A 12,961-nucleotide genomic window follows, 5' to 3' on the forward strand; every position below is an offset into this window, starting at 1 on the left:
AAAGAAAGAAAGAAAGAAAGAAAGAAAGAAAGAAAGAAAGAAGAAAGAGAGAGAGAGAGAAAAAAAAAACTACAGGCCCACTGCCACCTACAAAGGCTTAGTGAAAAAACTTAGATTTCTGCCTTCACTAAGCTGTAACAAGGTAACCCTGGCCCTCTTTCCTGGGTAGTATCTGGGAAGACTGAATGGAGAACCAGGACTTTCATCCTTACTAGATATTAACAAGGCCCTCATCAACCCGTGGTGATAGTAGAGAGCTTGGACTTCTACACCTACCTGGTGGTAAGGAGGCACCCCTCCCTCTCCAGTCTCAGGTGTTATTATAGGAAGGCTGTTGAGGAGTCACCACTGCTTAGTGGTGACAAGTTCACCCACTCCCACTATAGTATCACTGAAGGCCATGTGAGAATAGTTACAAGGCACCCATGACCCTTCAATCAAAGTGTATCAGTGAAAGACTAGTGGGGAGCTTGAACTCCCACTTCGAATCAGCAGTAATAAGGAGCACCTCCCACTGGATACCAACTGAAGCCAAGTGAAGACCTGGACATCCACTATCCCCTGGCAGTAATGGAGTGGCACTCCATTTTTCCCTTCCAGAAATTGTCAGAGGAGGACTGCTAAAACACAGTATTTGAATAAAATCCAGAGTCTCAAAACACAATACACAAAAATGTCCAAGTATCAATAAAAATCATTCATTATAGAAAGAACCAAGAAGATCTCAACTTGAATAAGAAAAGACACTCAACAGATGCCGAGGCCAAGATGACACACATTAGAATTATCTGATTTTAAAGCAGCTGTTATAAAAATACTTCAATGAATTATTACAAATATGGCTTGAAATAAATGAAAAATTATAAAGCTTTGGCAAATAAATAATATAAATAACCAATTAGAAATTTTATAACTGAAAAGTATAATAACCAAATTTAAAAACTCAATGGATGGACTTAAAAGCAGAATGAAGAGGACAGAAGGAAAAGAATCAGCTCAAAGATAATACAATAGAAACTACCCAATCTGAACAACAGAGAGAAAGAGTAAAAGAAAATGAACCTTGGGAACATGTAGTATGGCAACAAGCAATTTAAAATTTACATCATCAGAGAACCCAGAAGGAGAGGAGAAAGATGAGGAGGGTGAAAAAGCATTCAGAGAAATAATGGTTGAAAAGTTATAAAACTTAGCACCCCCCCCCAAAAAAAAAATGTAAACCTACAGATTGAAAAGCTGAGTGAACTTCAAACAGGATAAATCAAAAGACAGCTGTGTTAAGACATATCATAGTCAAAGTTCTGAAAACCAAAAGACAAAGAAAACAATCTTGGAAGCAGCAAGAAAGAAATGAAACCTTACCTATAGGGGAAACCAATTCTGATAATGGTGGCCTTCTCTCTGGAAATGATGGAGGCTTTCAAGTGCCGAAAGAACAGAGCTTTCAACCCAGAATTCTAGGTCTGGCAAAAATACCCTTCAGGAATGAAGAGGAAATTAAAACATTCTCAAAGGAAGGAAAACTAAAAGCATTTGTTGCTGGCAGACCTACCCTAAAAGAATGGCTAAAGGAAGGGCTCGTAACAGAAAAGAAATGAAAACAAGGAATCTTAAGACATCAGCGAAGAAGTAAAAACACCAAAAAGAGTAAAAAACATGAGGGGAAATGCAATAGACTCTCCTTATCCTCTTGTATTTTCTAAATTTTTGATAGCAAAAAATTATAACCATGTCTAATATGGTTTTCAGTATACCTACAGGAAACACTAAGATAATGGTGTTATAAATGGAACAGAGTAAAAGAACATAAAGGAAAGTAAGATTTCTACACTTGAACTGGAAAGATGTCAAACACCAATAGACTGTGATTAATTATGTAAGTACAGTGTAATGCCTAGAGCAACCACTAAAAAAGATCTACAAAGAGATATACTCAAAAACACTATAGATAAAATGGATTCTAAAATAATGCTTATGTAATTCACAAGAAGACAAGAAAGTGAAAATAGAGAAACCAAAAGCTAGAGAACAAACAGGAAACAAAAAAAGGCTTAAGCCATGACATATCAATAATTACATTAAATAGAAATGGTCTAAATACACCAACTGAAAGACAGAGATTGACAATAAATAAAAAAAATGACAAACTCACTTCAAATATAACTGTATAGGCAAGTTGAAATTAAAAAGATGGAGAAATATACCATGCAAATATTAATAGAAAGAAAGCAGAAGCGGTGCCAAGATAATTCAATACAGAAAGATTAGTCTCTTCTACAAATGGTGCAATGACAAGAGGATATCCTTATGCAAAGGAACTAAGTTGGACCCCTACCTTAAACCATAGACAAAAATTAACTCAAAATGGATCAAAGATCCAAATGTAAAACCTAAATCTAAAAAGCTCTTAGAAGAAAACATAGGAGTAAATCTTCATAACCTTGGATTAGGCAATGGTTTCTTAGATATGGCACCAAAAGCACAAGCAACAAAAAGTTAGATAAATTTGATGTCATTAAAATTTTAAAACTTTTTTGCTTCGAAGGACACCATCAAGAAACTAAAAAGACACCCATCAATGGGGAGAAAATATTTGCAAACCATATATTTGATAAGGGACTGGTATCTAGAATATATGAATAACTTACTAATTGATAATAAAAGACAGATGACCAAATTTTAAAATGGATAAATATTTGAATAGATATTTATCCAAAGCAGATATACGAATGGCCAATAAGCACATAAAAATGCTTAACATCATTAGTCATTAGGTATATGGAAACCAAAACCACAATATCCATTCACATCCACTAGGATGGTTATAATAAAAAGGATAGAAAACAACAAGTGTTGGTGTGGATATGGAGACATTGGAACCCAATGCATTGTGAATGGGAATGGAAAATGGTACAGCCATTTTGGAAGACAATTTGGCTGTTCTTCAAAAAGTTAAAGTTACCATAAGATCCAACAATTCCACTCCTAGGTATATACCCAAGAGAAAGTAAAACATATATCTACACAAAAACTTCTATGTAAGTGTTCACAGCAGCATTATTTATAATATCTCAAAGTGGAAAAAACCCACATTTCTATCAGTTGATGAATGGATAAACAAAATGTAGTGTATTTATGCAATGGAATATTATTCAGGTGAATTTTATAGTAGGTGAATTATATCTCAATTTAAAATTATGAGGAAAAAAGCAGAAGTGGCTACTTTAATATCTGATAAAGTAGACATCATTGTTCATAGTGTTATTTACAGTAGGCAAAAACTGGAAAAAATCAAAATGTCTCAGTATATGAATGGTTAAACAAACTGATACATTTATACGATGGAATACGATTCAGCACTGAAAAGGAATCCACTATTGATTTATGCATGGATCTCACATTAAGCTGAGTGAAAAAAATACAATCTCAAAAGTTAATGTGCTGTATGATTTCTTTTTATAACATTCTCAAAATTATGGAGATGGAAAACAAATTAGTGGTTTTCGGTGATTAGGGGTTGGGGGATGAGGGGATTAAGTGTGATTCTAAAGGGATAGCATGAGGGAGATCTTTGTGGTGACAGAATAGTTTTATATCTTGATTGTGGTTGTGGTCAGATAAATCTATATATGTGATAAAATGGCAGAGAACTATATACATATATTGATCCAATTTCAGTTTCCTGGGTTTGATGTACTGTAGTTCAATAAGATGTAAATATTGGGGGAAACTGTGTGAAGAGAATCTGGGACCTCAGTAATAACTTTGGAACTTCCTGTAAACCTGTAATTATTTTAAAATAAAATGTGTAAATAAGACACATTTGAAAGCAGATACATGAGTATAGAAGTTTCCTCACAAATATTCATAAACTATGCTATTTTGAATCTATAATTTGAATGTAGAACAGGAAATGGAAAAAATAATACAAAGTTGTAAAAAGAATTATCAGTAAGAAAAATATTAGATCAATTTTGATATTAAAATTTATTTAAATGTATCCACATGAATAAGTGGTTTATGTTACTTATGCCTTTTAAATTAATATATATTCTGTTTTCTTAAGTAAGGTATAAGCTAGTTATTTTGTAGATTGAGTTACTGGATTTAAAATTGTCAACACAAGATGGCACTAACTAAAAGTAAGAAAAAACTTGTTTTTTAAAAAAATTGTCAGCTTTACTGCGTATGATTAAAACAAAATTGAACAAGCCATTTATCAAGTGAATCATTGTTTAACTGTGCAGTTAATGAAGTCTCAAGTTTACATGAAAGCTGAATTGTGTTCAGCTTCAATAATTTAGTTTCAATAACTGGTTCTGTCTTCACTAATTGAAACATTTAAGCTTTACTGCACTTTCTAATCATGACTTAAATTTTCAAAGAGGCACACAGGAAAAGAGATAGAGAAATCAGGTTAGAAATAATTGGTAATAGTAAAATGTTAACATTTTCTGTGATTTACAGTTTTCCAAACTAACAAATAGCTTTGAAAAACTGAGATTACATCAGATGAAACAAAACAAAGTTCCACGAAAAGAATTACCACACCTTAAAGAAGAATTACCCTTTGAACTGAGCAATTTGAACCAGAAATTAGAGGTGAGATATATTATCTTAGATTCTTTATGTGTATTAAAGATTGATTCCTGTTGTTGTGGGCTATTTGTCTGTAGTGTCCACAATGGTGTCTTCAGTTGTGGTAATAAACACTATTACAAACTAACTTCTCATTGAATATATTTTCTTAGTGCACCTTCCCTTCAGGCACTTAGTGAATTAAAACATCACTTTGATGTATACATCTTTACTATATAACAGCATTTTGGGAGAGAAAAAAAAGCCAAAAAGTCAAATGAAACTGCAGCTGTTGAGTAAAATTGAAGGACACCCATGGGGTCAGTTAAAGTGAATATCTAATAAATCTTTTAATGGCCATTTAGCTGTTAGGTACTTAAATCCCAATGAAGCCTCATCACAGTTTTTAAAACAGGGCTTGAAGTTTCATGGTTTTTTTTCTTTAAAGGCATAGTGTCACTCCAATTCAATTGCCCGATAGCACTCAGAATTTCTAAAATTTTGGTCTCTCAAAAAAATTCACTATGTCCTCATAACTGTATATATCTACTATGTACCCATAAAAATTAAAAACAAAAAACTTTAAAAATTCACTATATCATTGATGCACTTACTCTTATCTTCTTCGTTTCCCAACCTTGGAAAAAACAAACCAGCTATTTTTCTTCCCGGTGTTCCTGAGCATTCCTCCTACAAGTCATGGAACAGCAGAAAGAGTACACTATAAATTCCTATCATCTACTTTTACCTGGATTCCGAGTACTGCTCAATTATTATTTTTTTAATTGACTTCAAGTTGACCCTTACGTTATCCCACTTAATTTCTTCCATTTTTTCTCAAGCCCTAAACTCCAGCATCCCTCCCCTTGCCAGCACTTTTTCATCTTATTCTTTAATTAACAAGTCCTTCTACTTTAAAATATCTTAAAGAGCATTAAATCCGGGATCACAGCCCTAAAATCGGCTTATTATAAGAACTTTGTAGGAAGTCCTAGATTTTAATCTTTAAAAGTCCAGCACATTTTAAATGCTTCTGAATAATACATAGTTTTTTTAAAAAAACAAACTTACCATCACTAAGTAAGTTGGCCCTCCAGGAAAATGCACTGTGTTGTACTCCCAGGCTCTTACAGTGGTATAACTAGTAGGGCTTCAGAAATATCCTGATCTCATGGAAGATGCTGATAGATGTGCACTGTAACATACATGTGCTTTCACTGAAAATGAAGACATTGAGTCATTAATTATCCATTTGACTGACTTTTCATGGGCTTTTGTGGCAGAACTACATTAATAAAAATTGTTCAGACAAAAAAAAAACCCTTAAGTTATTATCAGATACCTTGTGTATGCACATTTTACATTTAGGAAACTAAATATTTACATTATATATATGTAATGAAATTACAGTGGAAATTAGTAGCAAAATGTTTTGCTATGTTTGTACTTACACAAAAGTTTTTAAGGACTCTATGCAGATATACAGTTTAACTTGAAATAATTATAAAAACACTTCATGTACCTGTTTTTACTTATAGCCATCTGATAAATTAATGTGTAAGAGATAGGCTCGTCCAGTTTTAGTCTGCAGGTAAACCTGTTTTTCCTTTGAGGCATTTAATAGCAGTATAGTAATAGCAGTGCACCACATGTAGTAGTTGAAGAACATGATCACTGATAACTGAAAACAGGCCTTACCTGACTCATGTGTTTGCCCTGTGACCTATAGGCAAGTTGTTTGCCTCACCAAGATTCCATGTTGTCATCAGTAAATGGGGTTTAAAATACCTTATGTGTAATGTTGTTGTTATGGTGAAAAAAGTTTAGATGCACACTGAAGCATTTAGGGATGAAAACACATGAGGTCTAGAAGTTGCCTTAAAATATACCAACAAAAAAAGGGTGGAGAGATAGGAGAAGTAAAGATGGACTAAGTTGATGGTAGTTACTCTGAGTGAAGGGTACATGGAGGTTTGTTTTACTCTCTATGTATGAAAATCTTCATAATAAAAAGTTAAAACTGTTTTACAGGTAAAGGTCTCCAACATATAGTAATCACTAAAGACCATCTCCAATATTTATTAGAGGGCTTTTTAAAACATCTAATACAGCTATCAAGAGAAACTAATTTTAATGACCCTGATCCACTCTCAAACTTAAAGATCCAGAAAAACTTTTCCAGCCATGAATAACTTACTGTTGGAGGTCCACGCAAGTCTACAGACCCTCTGAAGCCTACTGTGACAACTCCTGTCTCTATAAAAACCCTTATGAAGCTCTCTAGGTCCCTGCGTGGTTCCACACTATTGCATATATTGCACTGACTTGCTAGTTGTGAAACCAGTACATCTGACAATAAGGAAGCCAGGATTGTCATAAGCACCTGCTGATGTTTGTGACACACATTTCTAGCTATTCTTGGCCTCACTTCTACCTGTTGTAGTATTTATAAGAAGTTGAGGTTAATGCTTCTGCCTCTAAAACATCCTGGGGAATATTTACTTTCAAGATTATTTGAGGTTAATGGGTAAGAAATACTAAATATTTGTATTATCTAAAACATATGAACAGCTTAAGTCAACCTTACAAAATTTGACTTCTAAATCCAAAGATTCCCTTTTAAATTAAAAGTAAACAGAAATTTTTAAAATCTAGATTGCATTAATTTGATATGTTAGCTATTTTCTACTAGAGCCTAGTTTTATAAATTTGTCATTATTGCTAAAGACCCTGTTTTTATGTGCCTAATTTTTGTATGTTGAATGTCAGAATCAAAGTCAATAACTTTAAATGGACTATCTCCATTTATCATAGTAAATATAGTCTGTTTATCATGGGCTATTGTTATATATGGAGGGTGTTTCCATACTTCATCAACCTTAATACTATCACTTAATATCAGGTCACCCACCTTTCATTACCGTAAAAACTTCCTAATTTAGAGCCTTCCTTCACTGATTGTTTAGGTACTTATGGATTTTAAAAAGTAAAATTTCCTTAAATGTACTTTAAAATTATTTCTGTATAGAAAATATGGAATGCCATGTTCTTCTAATTTTAACAAAATAAAGCTTTCATTCTCTAAATTAGCATTTGTTTTCCAGCATTGCCAATCCAGTCATTTCAGCCATCTTCAAAACAATAGTAACCACTCTGACTATAATGAACTGTTCCAATTTGATATATTATGGGAAATAGCCAAGATAATCTTAATATCATCTGCGTGGCTTCTATGTGTCAGCATTATTGTACTTAACATACTGACATAATTGTAAAATTATTTGTTTGTGTGTACATTTCTCTATTAGATATTCCTTGATGTTTTTCTTTCAAAAAATTTTTTTAAATTATGAAATAGTTCCAGATTTTCTTCTTTCCACAGAACCTGGTGGACATTAACTGCTCAATAAATATTAATGAATTGAGGGTTGAAAACATCACTACATCTTGCCGTGTTTCTATATGCAATGATATATAGTCATGGATTTAATAGCTATGGAGTTTGTTTCCAACCATGTTGTCTTCTTTACAAAATTTTTTGAGAAGGTTTAATTTCTAGGAAATGTTAATACTGTACCATGTTTTTGTTTGTACATTCATGTTGTGTAAATGGCACCTGGTACTTTGTCAGGCACTGTGAATGTTACAAAAGTAACATTCAGCCGTTACCCTCAAGTTGTTTAAAGACTAGACAGAAAGATAGGATATAAATAGTCAGCCCTAGGCAAAATGGAGAAGCAGCAATGTCTTCTTTGGCATCCCCAGAGCTATATCCTTTGCTTATGTTATTAAGATGTGAACAGATAATCATGCTGTATAATTGCACTACTTGAGCAAAAACTTAAAGAACTGATCCTGCTTTATCAACCTACTTCTACCATTTCTTTCCCAGGTATACCAGTTGGTACTGCCTAAATGAGGCCTGGCCATGGCCACAAGGGGCAAAGTCAGTCTTAGTTAGTTCAGGCTGCTATAACTAAATACCATAAACTGGGTGGCTTAAACAACAGACATTTATTTTTCACAGTTCTGGAGGTTGGTAGTCCAAAATAGAGTGCCTGTGTATTAATCCATTCTCACACAGCTATAATGAACTACCTAAGACTGGGTAATTTATGAAGAAAAACGGTTTAATTGACTCACAGTTCCACAGGCTGTACAGGAGGCATGGTTGGGGAGGCCTTGGGAAACTTATAATCATGGTGGAAGGCAAAGGGGAAGTAAGGCATGTCTTAATGTGGCCAGGAGGAGAGAGAGGGAGAGAGAAAAGCAGGAAGTGCTACACACTTACACAGCCAGATCTCATGAGAACTCTGTCAAGAGACAGCACTAGGGGGATGGTACTAAACTACTAGAAACCACCAGGCCAGGCACAGTGGCTCACGCCTATAGTCCCAGCACTTTGGGAGGCTGAAGCAGGCGGATCACAAGGACTCTGTCAAGAGACAGCACTAGGGGGATGGTACTAAACTACTAGAAACCACCAGGCCAGGCACAGTGGCTCACGCCTGTAGTCCCAGCACTTTGGGAGGCTGAAGCAGGCGGATCACGAGGTCAGGAGTTTGAGACCAGCCTGACCAACATGGTGAACTGCTGTTTCTACTAAAAATTACAAAAAATTATCCGGGCGTGGTGACATGTGACTGTAATCCCAGCTACTCAGGAGGCTGAGGCAGGAGAATCGCTTGAACCTGGGAGGTAGAGGTTGCAGTGAGCCGAGATCGTGCCACTGCACTCCAGCATGGGCGACAGAACAAGACTCCATCTCAAAACAAAAAAAAAAGAAAAAGAAACTACCCCCATGCCCGCCAGGCCCCTGCTAACACACACACACACTCGGGATCGCAGTTCAATGTGAGATTTGGATGGAGGAGACACAGAGCCAAACCATATCACCCAGCATAATCAGATTCTGGTAAGGGCCCTTCTGGTTCGCAGACAGCTGTCTGCTCTTTGTATCCTCAGATGGCAGGGAGAAAGAAAGAGAGAGGAAACAAAATCTCTCATAGCTCTTCTTACAAGGGCACTCATCCCGTTCATGAGAGCTTCACTCTCATGACTTAATTACCTCCCAAAGGCCCCACTTCATAATGCCATCACATTGGGGTTTAGGCTTGACGTATGCATTTGTTGCAGGGGGCACAAACATTCAGTCCTTAACAGTCACTAAATAAGTCCAAGCCCCACCCTCTAAAAAAAACAAGAACAAATTTGGCAACTGAATGAATGAAGGAAAAAATATTTCGTGTCAACAAATAAAAAGTACTGGCTACTGCAAAAAAAAAAAAAAAAGTTGTTTGAAATTCCCTTATTAGTAATAAGTATTTGTTATAAGAGAGACTTTTTATATTTTTAACAATAAGTGACAAATTCTGTATTTTCCTAGCAAAAATTAGAGATGGTAAAAAAATCCAACATGAATGATTTGACACCTTTTTTTTTGTTTGTTTCCCCTAATAGGTAAAGAATGGATTTACTTTTTTTTTTTTCTCAGAATGAAGATGTACAAATGAAAGAAGCCCCATTTGTTGTACTTTAAAATGAATAATATTTTTCAATATGTTTGTCTCCCCACTTTTTAAAAGGAATTTAGAGCGAAGTCAAGAGAATGGGACAAGCAAGAGATACTATATCAGACTCATCTGATTTCTTTAGATGCTCAACAAAAATTATTATCTGAGAAGTGTAATCAGTTTCAGGTAAGTTATCTAATACTATTCTCTAAATCAAAAATAGAAGTTAAATATTGGTATCTTTACCATTCAGCATGTAATCTATTTACAAATAGAAATGCCAACTAAGAAAAAAATCACCAGAGTAGGTCCAAAGGTGGGTACGGTCATAAGTGCATAGAATATCTGTTAATGGTGAATTTAGTCTACATGTCTCAAAGGATGGAGCTATTTAAAAATCCATTGTTATTGTGTCATTAAATACCATATGTTTTTGTATGCCTACAGGCAAGGCACTCAGAGAGTTTAAGATTGCTTGCTTTACTTCGTATTTCCTTGACTACTTATAAGACGGAGCATCTCCTCATATACTTTTTAGCCTTTCTCAGGTCTTTCTGTGAATTGCCTATTCATAAACTTTGCCCATTTTTCTTTTGTGTTGTTTGCCTTTTCTTATTGATGTGTAGAAGTGTTTGTACATTAGGAATTATTAACTCTGTTATATGCACTGACAAGTTTTCCCCTACAATCAAATTGTTTATATTTATTTTTGGTTATAGACTTTTTTCAACCATTGTATAATTGAATTCATAATTTTCTTTTTACACCTTCTAGATTTTTTTTCTTGCTTGATATGGCTTTACTACCACTAACCTCCTTCTCTACATCTTTGCTCTGAGGTTATACAAATATATTTTCTCTTTATGCCATCTGAAATTGAAATTTTAAAACAAATACAAGACTGAATTACAAAGACCCAACTTTCATTATCTAGTAACATATTTAAAGATATTCCTACTAATTATTTTCTATCATTCTTGAACTTCATGTAAGCTTAAATATGACATTCTTCATTTGAGTTACACAGTTTTTATGTTTTTCAGAAACAGGCACAAAGTTACCAAACTCAACTAAATGGTAAAAAACAGTGCTTAGAAGACAGCAGCTCTGAAATTCCTCGTTTGATATGTGACCCAGATCCCAATTGTGAAATCGGTGAAAGAGATGAGTTCATTATTGAAAAACTAAAATCAGCTGTAAGTGAGATAGCACTAAGCAGGAATAAATTACAAGATGAAAATCAGAAGCTCTTGCAAGAACTGAAAATGTACCAAAGACAGTGCCAGGTGAAGATTAATTTTTTTGTTTTTCAACTAATATTGTCCATGACTTGTGTAAATGGTAACTCAACAGATATAGGGATTAGAATGGTAGTTTTCTATTATTAATATATGTGAAGATTCTGTTAATATTTCCTCTTAGTAATTTGCACTTGATGCGTAGATTCAATAATCCCATAAGTATGTTACCACACTTAGAGTGCACTTTAGTTCAGCAGTGGCATAATAATAATGTATTACAAGTGCAATGTAACAGTGGTCACTTACAAACCTCTATGCCTTTAGCCATGTACTACCCTCTTCCCGCACTATTTTCTGTTACCCTGTGTCTCTTTGACTCAGAAGAATCCTTGGTTAAAGATACAGGAAATCATGAAGGGTTCAACAATCTAGTAACCTCAGTGAGAGTTATGGAGGTGACTCCAGTGATTTATCACTGGTAATGTTATCATAATCATTTATCAAACAGTAACCTAGAATTTATTTTTAGGTAACTTTCACATTGACAAATATGATTGATGATTTAACAAGCATTAATTTTTTTCTCAACTCAGTAATGTTTTCTTCTTTTTGTCTATTTCTTGCAAGGATTAGGAAGGTTATACAGCACTCATCAAAATTACCCATTTCTTTACAGAATATATATTTCTTATTCATTAGTACTTGAGACATTCTTTTATCTCCCATTTTAGGTTTTTTCTCCCACCTCCAAATATTCAGCCTCTTTCTATCACTTCCTACATGACAGTTGGCCCATATCTTTTCCCCACTCTATTCCCTGCTCTACCTAACATACGTGATTGTGGTAAGGTTACTGCCTGAGAACTTCCATTTCATCTCCTTGAGATATACACCCCAAGATCTGTTGCCACTTAAACCCCCAGGGTCATTTCTTAGTCTTGGGCCAACGCCTCATTCCCCCACCTTGCCACATTATATTTGGGATTATATAGGGAGTTAGTCCTTTAATTCTTTCTCTGCCAGCATCTACTGTTCTATGTTCCTCTTTCCCTATGTTTGGTAAGGGACAGAATTCAAGGCTCCCAGTCTCCCCTATTCAGAGATGGTTATAAGACATACATATACCCCACCTCAAACTCCAGCTTTAAGGAGGGAGGTCTTATTCTAATACAAGTTAGAATACAGATGTAAACCAGTAAAGAAAGCTGAACTACAAATACTAAACGCAGAGGAAGCCAGAAATTGTCTCAGAATAGCAAAGGCATTGATGGTGTTTTCTCTGGCTTCATTCTAATATAAATGAGGTTAGCACTCTTTCATCTGCTCTAGAGGGTGCCTAGGGGCTTCTAAGTGCTTAGCATCAGCTCACCTCTAACTATCTGAGCTGTGTTTGCATGATTGTGGGTCATGCAGTGATGGGGTCTTTCCTTCTGAGAGGCTGCTGCCTTTTGCTTCCCTAAGTATATGACAACTGGTCATGCCTTCTATTTAAAGGCAACCTAAACTTACATTTTGCAGCTGTCTTTGTACTGCTGGAATCTGCATCAGAATCACATTCAGTAAATAAGAAAATTGTTGTTCTTGGTACTTCCCAAGTATTCTCCTTTAGGCTTTGGGTCATCCAGTGCC

At 34.9% G+C, this 12,961-nt stretch overlaps 1 protein-coding gene across 2 annotated transcripts in view; it reads left to right on the plus strand.

Annotated features, from left to right (window-relative positions):
- Positions 1-12,961, plus strand: part of CCDC67 (coiled-coil domain containing 67) — a 101,110-nt gene that overhangs the window by 34,690 nt on the left and 53,459 nt on the right. For both annotated transcript variants that reach the window (XM_011995009.1, XM_011995008.1), the window contains exons 5-7: positions 4,468-4,602; positions 10,164-10,277; positions 11,135-11,377. In XM_011995009.1, coding sequence (XP_011850399.1) covers positions 4,468-4,602; positions 10,164-10,277; positions 11,135-11,377 — 492 coding nt within the window. The remainder of the gene's footprint in view (positions 1-4,467; positions 4,603-10,163; positions 10,278-11,134; positions 11,378-12,961) is intronic.

Source organism: Mandrillus leucophaeus, unplaced genomic scaffold (assembly GCF_000951045.1).
Source record: "Mandrillus leucophaeus isolate KB7577 unplaced genomic scaffold, Mleu.le_1.0 Scaffold465, whole genome shotgun sequence".
Lineage (NCBI taxonomy): Eukaryota > Metazoa > Chordata > Mammalia > Primates > Cercopithecidae > Mandrillus > Mandrillus leucophaeus.